This window comes from Phalacrocorax aristotelis, chromosome 1 (genome assembly GCF_949628215.1).
Source record: "Phalacrocorax aristotelis chromosome 1, bGulAri2.1, whole genome shotgun sequence".
In the NCBI taxonomy this organism is placed as follows: Eukaryota; Metazoa; Chordata; class Aves; order Suliformes; family Phalacrocoracidae; genus Phalacrocorax; species Phalacrocorax aristotelis.
This window is the reverse complement of record NC_134276.1, coordinates 33,463,454-33,474,928: the sequence shown is the minus strand read 5'-3', so window position 1 is coordinate 33,474,928 and position 11,475 is coordinate 33,463,454. Positions and strand designations below refer to the sequence as shown.

The 11,475-nt window shown below is 38.1% G+C and overlaps 1 protein-coding gene across 1 annotated transcript; it reads right to left on the bottom strand.

Annotated features, from left to right (window-relative positions):
- Nucleotides 1–1,676: 1,676 nt before the first annotated feature.
- On the bottom strand, nt 1,677–10,415 carry CCDC122 (coiled-coil domain containing 122). Its single transcript, XM_075081917.1, has 4 exons — nt 10,302–10,415; nt 7,654–8,052; nt 6,350–6,466; nt 1,677–1,841 (listed from the first exon to the last, which is right to left on the bottom strand). The coding sequence occupies exons 1-4, from the start codon at nt 10,413–10,415 to the stop codon at nt 1,677–1,679; spliced, it is 795 nt and encodes a 264-aa protein (XP_074938018.1).
- Between the last annotated feature and the right edge of the window lie 1,060 nt (nt 10,416–11,475).

Here is an 11,475-nt window from a genome sequence, read left to right as displayed (position 1 = left end):
GTTTTCCTGTGTGTAAGGATAAACAGTTGTAATGTTACAGTAATGTACTATATACTTGGTAAGACTCAATGTTCTGTTGGTGCTTTTGGACTCGTGAGCAATGAATGTGTGAGTCACTTCAGAACAGAACAGAACAGTAGTTAAGATTACGGGTTAGTTTTAAGATGTCTTTGTCTTCTTTTAAAAAAAAATAGGTTAGAATAATTTTAACACAGCAAATTATTCGTATCACATTACTGTTACTATAGCATAGGATACTGAGGTTTTCTTTTCCACATCATTGTTTTAATGAAAGTAGCCTGGTTGATAATATTGCAAAGGAAAAAGACCAAGCCAAACAAACTTAAGAGTCTAACAATGCTGAGAGAGAGCCTTCATGAGTCAGCATATTACTTAAAATAACTTTATATTAAGTGAAATAACATATTAAGGGAAATGTAAATATACATGAATGTTCTAACACAAGTAATAACAGTATTGCATTTTTAACTGTTTTCCTAAGCTAACAATATATAAGCAGTTCAACATTTTCCACAGTAAATATTAAATTTTCTTAGGTCTTCATTTGATAATCGGGAGTAAAGATAAATCTAAATTAATCAAGAAAACAAATTAAAAGCTGCTTCCATAGAGCAGATAAATGTTTCAGGTTATGTCCAGTCAGAGCTATTACCTTAAGTGTAAGAATAGAGAAAGTACTGTAAATTCCTCAAATGCCAAGTGCCTAATAAAAAGAAGTCAAAGAAAAAAGTCTTCTGTTCACTATTTTTTTAACAAGAATTTTTAATAGGTTGTCATTTATGTTAAGAATCTTCTTAAATGAGCATTAAGCACTTATATTAGACGGCTGGTACTAGTTAGTTAAGATCTTCTGCAGAGTAAGTTCCTTTATAATCAATCAGCTATAATGCATTCCTACTTCTAGAGGGTGAGTTGTTCCATTTTAAAAGCTGTCCAGAGGTAGTACTCTCTTTACCTACTCATCCCTTTTTGCTAACACATATTAGACCAACTGAAGTCAGATTATTTGAAGCCCAGCTCTGAGCATACTTGTTCCTAAACCTTTTATAGCTGGACAGCCTGCCTATGTACAACTTGTCCCCCTGCGAGGACATGCTGGCCGATATAGGGCAATCAGGCTGTAACATCATCTATATGAACTTCCCACACAGCAAAATACAGGCCATCAGTGCTCTCGGAGTTCCTTAGTAGGTTGCAGTAATAAAGGATGTGGATAAAAGGTCTGGAATTTTGGTATCTCAAGAATGCAAATATACACTGATACTAATTTCTCTGTAGGAAAAACATGTAGATCTCAATATTCAGAGATCTAATCAAATAAAAGGGAACTCCTCAAACCTTACCTGGTTGACTTCGAATTACTTTTTAGAGAAAATCAGCACATATTTTGAAAACACCTGGAAATGTTAATAACTTTCTTTTTGAACAGCCTCTGGCTACAGTAAAAAAAAAATCAAAGTTATTCCAAAGCATTACAGATTGAGCACAGCCTAGATTAGGCCACAGAATCAAAGTGAGAAAAACTTTAAAAAGAAAGAAATCAGTGAGCCCTGGCCCAGCTATCAGGCTATTTACTGTTTGTAGTTTTTCCAGAAAAAAAACCACCTCCTCTGTCTGGAAAAGTTTACCCACACTGTAGGTTTGTTAGGTTTGTTTTATAAGCTATTTTGTAGCTCCCCTACTCCAAGACACTTTCTCAGTTCTGCTGCCTTCTTCTCCAACTGTTGAATGTTCCAGTGCCATTGTCTTTTATTTGAATGGAGTTTGTTCAGTTGACAATGCAGACGTTTTAGAATTGCATCATATCTTTTATTCTGTACCTAATAAAATAGAATAAAATTCACTTCAACATTTCTTTCAAGTAAAACTATTTACAGAGGTGGGTTCAGCTTACATAACTCTGTCCAAGTGCAGATTCTGACATTTGATCAAGTCATTCCATGTTCACTTTATAGCTACTGAAGAGACACAGACATCTAGGAGGCAATGCATCTGACTTATTTCAGATATCTGCTTTAGGACAACATGAATCATGCCTCTCTCTCCCACTAAGGGAAAGAAAAGCTCTGTCCCACTAAGAGCTTAAGTGAGGAGTTCAATGCAGGTATCTGCTCTGTAGATGTCTAAAATTTAACAAAGTAAATCCCACCCAGAGTCAGCATCTCACAGCTGTGGCACCACTCTGTACATGGAAGATTTCAGGCTCCGGAGTGAGAGGTGAGAAAGGAAGTGATTTTCATTCTTTGACAAGTGTGCTTTGACAAGAGGTAGCTTAGATGGCTGTAGTAGCATGTTTACTGTTGCACTGCACTTAAGGTATGTTTTCCTTAGAAAGGCAATACTGGGGCAATGCAGTGCTGTGTCAGTTTTGCCCTCATTGGTGCCTTATGTAAAGAACGGCTGCTGCAGACAACCCTCTGAAGATTTGCATTCCAGAATGTAAAAGCATGAAACATTCATTGCAATAAAAATGGAAATAACGGGTATTCACTTAATGAAAATTTGGGCTTACCTACCCTAGTTTGAATGGCATATGAGTGGTAGTGCCTAATTATTCTTGTGTCTACTTACTGAAGCATTATTACACTGTATTTAACATACACATGATGGTGTACAGCTGCATCAGAACTACAGCACTGCCAGTGACTGATATCCTGTGAGTCCTGCTGCCTAAATCTCAGGTATAATTCACTCTCTTCCTCACTTCTGTTTTACAAATCACACTGCCTTCTTTTACTGGTGATGGGTTGTCTTTCTTCATGTCGCCTGGCTCTTCACTATCATCCTTCACAACTTTTCAAGGGATGCTGTCAGATTCACTCATCTGAATGTGTGCTTGCAGGACCTGAACATCACTTGGACTGTGTTGCATGACACAAACATCTATGAATTTTATTAACATTATCTGCTCTCTTTAGAAACTTGTCTCTGGCATCATTATTGGGAACTGTCTGGCACATCTGCTGAGGTAGGTAGCACTAATACTTAGTGGACAGAAGGGAGAGAAAACATTGCTCGTTTTACCGGGATGTGTGTACATATAAGTTAACCATTAGAAAAAAAATATCTGGGCACTTGTGGAATATCCAACACTGGGGTCCTTCAAGGACAGGATAGACAAGTATCTGCCAAGAACAAAAGAGCCGCACACTGATGTGGGGGAAAAAGGGCAGCAGGGGAACAGACAGTCTTTTGAGCTTTCTTTTTTTTATCACTTTTACATAACAACCTATTTTCTATTTTTTGTGGATGTCTTGAATTAGTTTTTGCGACTGAATCCTTGTCCCTACACATGTAGCCACCCTGATTTGACATCCCTGTCCAAGGCTGGGAACAGGCTCTGCTCTTCAAGAGATGGATGGTGGTGCTGCTGCTCAGGAAGGAGACCGGGACAAGGTCAACAAGCTGCCCTAAAAGTCCATCAGTGCCCTGCCTGATGAGTAGCATCCCAGTTATGAATTCATTGTAGGGTTTATTAATTAGCAATGTCAGATCACTGACTTTCCTTGGAAAAAAGGACACTTAGGCACAAATTTCCTTGCAGAAATACATTTCATCGATAATTTTCAACTTTCCAAAATTCAGCTGCTTTAGAAAGGCATTCCCAATTACATTCCTGCATGATGTGCTTAGTTGGGGAAATCTTTGTGGGAAACCAGAAATAATACTGAGGTGGAGCAGGACCATCAGGGCTGTGAGAGTCAGTACATTCTGTTTGAGTACCAGCTTAGCCATTAATGAGGCTTCAACAGGAATTCTGTATGCATATAAGTATAGGTCTGTATAGGGCAGACTTAGATGAGTGCTTAAAATCATTGCTGAATCAAGGCTCCAGAAGTCCTACAGCAACAGCAAATTCATTAACCAGATGGGATGATTCGCTTGCATCTGGAGGCTCAGAAACCTGGGAGCTCACATAGTCTTTGCAAATTTAAGAATCACAGAATCACAAAATGATTGGGTTGGAAGGGACCTTCAAAGACCATCTAGTCCAACCCTCTTGCCATGGGCAGGGACATCTTTCACTAGATCAGGTTGCTCAAAGCCTGATCCAACCTTGAACACTTCCAATGATGACAACTTCTCTGGACAAGCTGTTGAAGTCTCTTACCACCCTCAGTGTAAAAAAAAAATCTTCCTCATGTCCAGTCTGGGTCTACCCTCCTTCAACCACTTAAAACCCCTGCCCCTTGCCCTGTGACTACAGGCCCCGGTAAAAAGTCTTTCCCCATCTTTCTTACAAGCCCTTTTTATGTGTACAAATGCCACAATAAGGTCTCCCCTGAGCCTTCTCTTCTTCAGGCTGAACAACCCTCTCAGCCTGTCTTCATAGGAGAGGTGCTCAAGCCTTCTGATCATCTTCATGACCCTCCTCTGGACCTGCTCCAACAGGTCCATGTCTGCCTTGTGCTGGGGACCCCAGAGCTGGACGCAGCACTCCAGGTGGGGTCTCACCAGAGCAGAGCAGAGGGGCAGAATCACCTCTCTCAACCTGCTGGCCACGTGGTTTTTGATGCAGCCCAGGGTACAGTTGGTCTTCTGGGCTGCAAGCACATGTTGCCAGGTCACGTCCAAGTTTTCATCTACTAATATCTCCAAGTCCTTCTCTACAGGGCTACTCCAAATGAATTCATCACCCAGTGTGTATTGATATTGGGGACTGACCCAACCCAGATGCAGGACCTTGAGCTTGGCCTTGTTGAAGTCCATGAGGTTATAAGGAGGCCAGTTACTTTTGGCCCATGCACTGCTAGAAGCTGAGAACCCATGCAATATGTAAAAGTCCTACGAGAAGTGCTGCAGTCTTGAGGGTGGGTCAGTCTGCAGATTAAGACACCTACCTTTAGAGGTGTATGTGTGACCTACGTGTCTACATTCCTGTTTTAATCAATAGAAATCTAGCCAATGCATAACATAGAGTCTAGAAAGACCAGACTACACAGCTCACCGTACTGTAAACACGTATGTATGGCCAACTGAATTGATCTCTAGAATACATCAACTGCACTGACTAGACCTCCAGTGATTATAATGGGAACTTGCCTGACTCTTGTGCAGTCCTCTGCATTCAAACAACCACATGTAGGTGTCGGCAGTCTGTAGCTGAAACCCACCTCTGCAGCTCAGTGGAACCTCAGCCATGTGTCTAGTAGCTCACTTTATACCCATGCTTGGATTGAGTATCTTTCCCTGAGAGCTGGGTATTAATAACACTGCCTGTCCATTGTCAGTTTTTATATTAAAAATTGGATTGTTTTCCAGAGAAGTCTTAATAGAAAATAATACCATGAAAGATTTTATTTTTAAACCTGCTTCCTTCTGAGACAAAAAGATCATATAATCCAAACGACTGAAGAACAGGTTAACCTTCACTATTTAATTAAATTGATTTTGATAACAGAACAGAACATTATTTTTAAGCTGCCCAATTTCACTTTGGGTTTAGAGAACTTACTTAGGAGGATGTTGCCTTGATAATAAAATATTTTCGCAGATGCTGAATAGCACAGACCTATTTTAAAGTGGCTGTATTTTTCTTTTCAGTTTAAAATTCTCTGCTGTTCCCTATCACATGAAAAATGATTCTTTTTCCGCTTACATTTTACAATGGGCAATAGAGCTAACCTTGGCTCAGTTAATCTTTATATTATCAAGCTTTGCTCATTACATTTTGTGACATTTATTTGAACTAACAAGATAAATGATGTGAAACTTCCAAACTAAAAACTATCTAGACATACAAAGTATTTTAGTATGGAACAGAATGTAAAATACAGCTCAATTATTTAAAAAGAGAAGGTTTAAACTATTTATCAGAATTTTATCTTGGCAGCTAATTAGGAGCTGCTGTGTTATCCCTAATTTAATGTCAGCTCAAATTAGGGAGATTCATGGGAAGTCTATTTTCTTGGTGCAACTGATTTTCCCGTTGATGAGTTATCAGGAACCATGAGACAAGTCATGAATAATCAAGTCAGCAGTGAAATTTAAAGTATTTCAAAAGTACTACAGAAATAAAAAACTGCGCATTTTGCCTTACTACTATTCAGTGACCTCTTTCTTTTCAGGACATCATTCCAAAAGTTCACAGCTGAACTCCTTCTTAAAAGACTTGGGAAAAAATGTTCTTAACTTCATTTTTCCTCAGGACAGCAATTAAGCACTGAATTTTAGAAAGACTACCAGTTATCAAGAATTTAGGATAGTATGGTTACGGTATATACTTGAATAACATATGGCCAGCAACAGTGTATAAAGTACCTGAAACTTCATTTGCATTATCTACATTCTGTCAGAACTGTAATCGTATTTTATTCAAACGACTCACCTCGATTTCTTTTCTAAGCTTAGCATGCATTTTTTTCTCTTCTTCCAGTAAATCTGTTTTTTTGTTTACTAATTCTTTCAATGTTGTGATTTCCCTTTTTAAAAGTGTAATTTCTTCCTGCAGGTGTAAGTCAAGACACAGAAATCCCCTCAAAAAGTTGCACAGTATATCTATTAATCTTATTAAGATTGTCACATTTTAACAGTCTCTCTTCATTAACAGAGATGAGATAAAGATCTATAATAAACAATTTCACACTAAAATCATTAGTAATAATTAAAATAATAGTTTAAGTATTGCAATTAAAATTAATAATTAAAATAATTTATAACATGGCTTTAGATACTGAAGAAGATACACCTTTGAGCTGAAATATGCAAACAACTACAACATACAGGAATTTGAACTCATTTTGGTGGTCTTAATTTTGTTTAAAATGTAATTTATTGCAAAATCAAATAATATTTAATGCAATATTTGACATAGATTTTTCTTTCTCATAGGGAAATACAATGTTAATGAGTCTTTATTTGTCAGTATTTAAAGATTTGCTTGTACAACCTAATTTTCATCAGTTTACGTTAACAGAGTAACACCAGATTTTCAGTAACGCAAGTTGCATCAGACTTGAAATCTCTGACCCCATTTCAACTTCATATCTGTGTTTGTTCATATATTGGTAAAGTTTTGTGGTGAAAAAATCCTGCGTGGTAGTTTTTAATAAGTATTGCAATAGGGTCAAGTAAAAACAGCAGTGTTAGACTATAATAGCAAAACAAATATCTTTTTCCTCTATCCTTTCTATCACTGCCTCATCAAATCTACCTCCTGTTGGCAAAGAGCTCAACTGTAGTTAAAAAATATTGTGCTCTTACATGGAAAATATAACATGGCAATGTTCCACAGAATTCTGAAAAGTCTCCATGTAAGTTTTTCCAACAACCCAAAGAAGCCCACAAATAGTTTGGCAATGATATAGTTTAATTTACAGCTCTGTAATGTTTTTCATAGCTGAGTTCATTTGATCACATAGAATGGACCTGGCTTTTACAATAATATACAGATAACAATGGCTGATGATTTTTTAACTGCATACTGAAGTCAGAATTTCTTAAATTAATGTAGCATTATAGGTGATCTATATTCCCCTTAGTCAGTCCCTTATGAACCATAAACGTATTAACAAAATAATAAATAAATAAAATAAAATAAATAAAATAAATAAAACAAAATAATCATATTAACTAAACTATGCCAAAATTACTTTACACACAAGGAAAAGAATCAAAGAGGAAATAGTGTACCTGCACCTGTTTTATAACGGATCCTTCTGGGTTCCGGAGATCATGCATTATCTCTTCTTTCTTTGATTTTAATTCTTTAACAACAGCTTTCTTTTCAGCAAGCTCAAGCATAACCGGCATTTTACTTTCCACCTCCCAGAAGAGATGTTTATGAGCCTTTATTTTTTCCCGATATTCATTATTTCTTGCAAATGTCATCTCAAACTCTTCCTGTACTGTTTCTGCATCACACCTCAGCTTTAAATTGTCAGAATATAGGGCTCTGACTTGGGCCTCCAGATTTTCACAGTGATACTTTGTCACTTCTATGGCATCATTTTGCAGGTATATTTCCCTTTCTGCCATCTTCGTTTCTAACAGAATAGAATCCATTTCTTTTTCTAGCTCCTGAAACTTTTCCTGTAAAGTATTTCAGTGTTCACTTAAGAACATCTTTGGAGAGGATACTAGGTGTCTAGTTAAACACTGTAATTTATATTTATTCAACAGAGTCTTCTTTTTCACTTGTTTAATGTGGCTTGAATGGAAGATCTTTAGTTTCATTTCCTAAAATCATCACCTTAGAGGCAAAATGCAAGAATACTATCTTACCCCTTAGATTGAGTCTAAAATATGAAATAAAGCACCCTTGAAAGTACTTTACATTCCTCGTATTTGCAAGATACGTAGGACTTGACAGATAAAACCCAACCCTAATATTTGTTTAGAGCTGGAATCTGGTTAAGGCCTAATCAGACTAAAAATAACTAATGATGCCAAAAATTACTTACAAACTTGCACAAGCACATAGATGGGTGTTTGGGGTAATGGAGCTCAACTAGCCTGTTCTACTGAAGTTGTTAATCCTGCCTTCATCACAGTAGTATTTGAGAGTAGGATTAATCCCAGCTATTTTCAACCCCCTTCTCACTGATGAGAAGTAGTGAACAACTCCAGGAAATAGTACTTCAACCCATCAAAAGAAATCACAGAATCACAGAATCGTTTAGGTTGGAAAAGACCTTTAAGATCAAGTCCAACCATTAACTCAGCACTGCCAGGTCCACCACTAAACCCTGTCCCTAAGCACCACGTCTACCTGTAAATCTAAGACGGGAGGGTGGAATTGCTGCCTCAGAAATGTTTATCTCTTTGATGACTACCAAGGGAGCCTAGATGACTAATACAGGCTTAACATCTGACTTGTACGTGATGTAAGCCAGCTCTAACGAATCCCACCCAAAGTAACAGCCAACAGCAGCGCATTAAGTGAGAGAATTAGCATAGTGATTTATGTCACCTATTATCCTTTCCCTAATGGAAGCATTACGAGGGCTATGAAATCTCTTACTCAATGTCTTGAAGACATTAAGACATTATTAAGTGTTAAGAACAAAAAGTTTCTGTGTAATTTTTAATTCGGAAACCTTGAGTTAGTTTTAGCAGGGCCTGTGACACTGCGAGCTACCATTTACTGAGGAGAGGAAAGCGAAAGTTCTTAATGGCAACGATCTTCAATTTTGGACAGGAAATTGTTTCCCACATCTCTGTGATGCGCACACAAAGGAATAGACATAAAGGTGAAAAAGCAGTTCTGCATTCGGACTTCAAGTTCCTAATTATTTAACATTGCTTTTCTGCTAAGAGTAATGTATGTATGGAATTTCTTAGGGTTTGGTCTTTTTCGAAAGAAAAAGGTGTGGAAGAGGAAGAAAATAGGTATGAGTGTTTAAATTACTTGACCACAAATTAATTGTTGCAGCATCATCGTACTATATTATGCGATGATATATAACAGGGAGAAAGCTTCTTGCAAGGTGTGGCCAGTCAATTGATATTCCTAAGGAATAGAAGTTTTTGCTCCTTCAGAGAAGCTATCTTTGTACAAAATTTTAAACCTCAGTTACTTCAGCTGTAGGGCTAGTCAAACATGTTATAATAGGAACTCTACTATTTCCGTTTGCATTCTCCCGTGCTCAGAAATGCCTGAATGCTATTGTGTCTTTCCTCAGACTTAAATGTAAGTCTCTCAATAGCAACTTGATCTCAAAGGTTAAATAATAATTGAAAGCTTAAGAATTTCTGTGAGAGATTAAACCAGAAATTATTACATACCCTTCACAAAAACTACATGCACCCGTGTTCTACAAAATATTGCTAAATAAAAGCAGTATTTAATGACTATTTAGGACTCCCACTTCAAACACACAGAAAAAAGTATTTTGTGTGAAAAAGATTCTAAGAAAAAACTATAGTCTCGTGAAAATCTCCCAAAAAGGATGCTTTTAAAATCCTTTTTTTCCATTAATTTCTCAGGAAAACACAATGAAAAATTCAAAGACCTTTACCTTTGTATTGAGTTTTTGTGGGTTTGCTATCTCAAGTGTTTTCAGAGGTTTGGTTTGGTTTTTTTCCAAATAAAAAAATAAAACCTGCTATAACCTGCTCTAATGATGTCTTAGCTATGTTACAGGCTAACAAATAACAACACACATACAGTTTTGGTTAAACCTAAATGCTACACACAGGAACAGAACAGCTACCCTTACACTTAAATGCAAACACCTAGAAAAAATGAAGAACCATCAGCTTCTCCTGTTCATAAGAATACTTCCTCATCTAATGAAAAATATTAAATGACCTATACTACTCCAAATAAGGGTTACTACCTGCAATTGGAAAAGAACTGTTTTGCTTTTTTCTATCTCTGATGCTTGTGAATGCTGCTGCTCTGCAACTTCTTTTACAACCTCAATTAGTGACGGAGCATTTTGCTTGGCCATTTTGGGCAAAAGTTCAGAACTGTAAGGACATAAAAAGAAGTTAATTGTTTTATCACCATTCTATTGAATTCCTAACAGTTAATCAAAGAGAACAATATTAAAGCCTTTCCTGTAGGATCCCAGATCAATACATTATTTCATTTAGTTCATTTTTTATTAACAAGAACAGATTACTGATGGGTAGATGCTCAAAGCAAAGAATTAGGATGCTTCCATACATAGTTTTATAAAATAAAGTATTGCAATGTTCTTCTGACTTCACAGGTCAGATCTTCAGTTTGTGAATACAGTCACAGCTCTTAAAAGCATCTTAAGAGCATCCTAAATGCATGAGATCATGCTCTCATATTTAGCTGGAATATTTACATTATTGCAGTTACAATACTGCAACTGCCTACTATTACACTATCCTTAATGTAAGATAAACAACGTGGGGAAAGCTGTCATGTTGAAAGTCACAAACTAGTATCACTGTAAAGGTCTGCTCCCCAGTGATTAGAAAATAGTACTTTTTTTTGTATCACTTCAGATAGCATAAGTTAATGAAGAAAATCTTTATTGTTATATAAAGTGACATCAAACTCTCAAGAAAATGCAGCAAGTCTAGCGCCAGGTGCATCTTCAGGCCCAACATATTAAATGGCACTCAGATGGCCCACGAACTGTGCCTGCAGGTTGGCAGTCCTGACCAGGAAACCGCATCTATCAATGTTTAGGGCTGTTGCAGCGCTTTTCCTGGGACCCCTCACTTCTCCCCTCATAGCCCGCTCAGGCACCCCGCACCCCCCAACGCCAAGCAGGGCTGCCCCTGCGGCACACAGTCTCAAACCCTCAAAGGCGCTGAAACGCCAGCAGAGCACAGCCAGGCGCCCTGGCACGACGAGGCCACCTCCTCTGGCTCCCAGCGCGGCCGCCGCTGGGCGATGGGAAGGAAGACGGCGAGCAGAGCCGCCCCTCCCCCCGCACGCTCGCACCCCCTCACAGAAGGGTCTGTAACGGTCGCCCCGCCCCTTCCCGCCCAAACGGCGGCGCGCGCGGCCCTCGGCGACGGCGAGGGAGC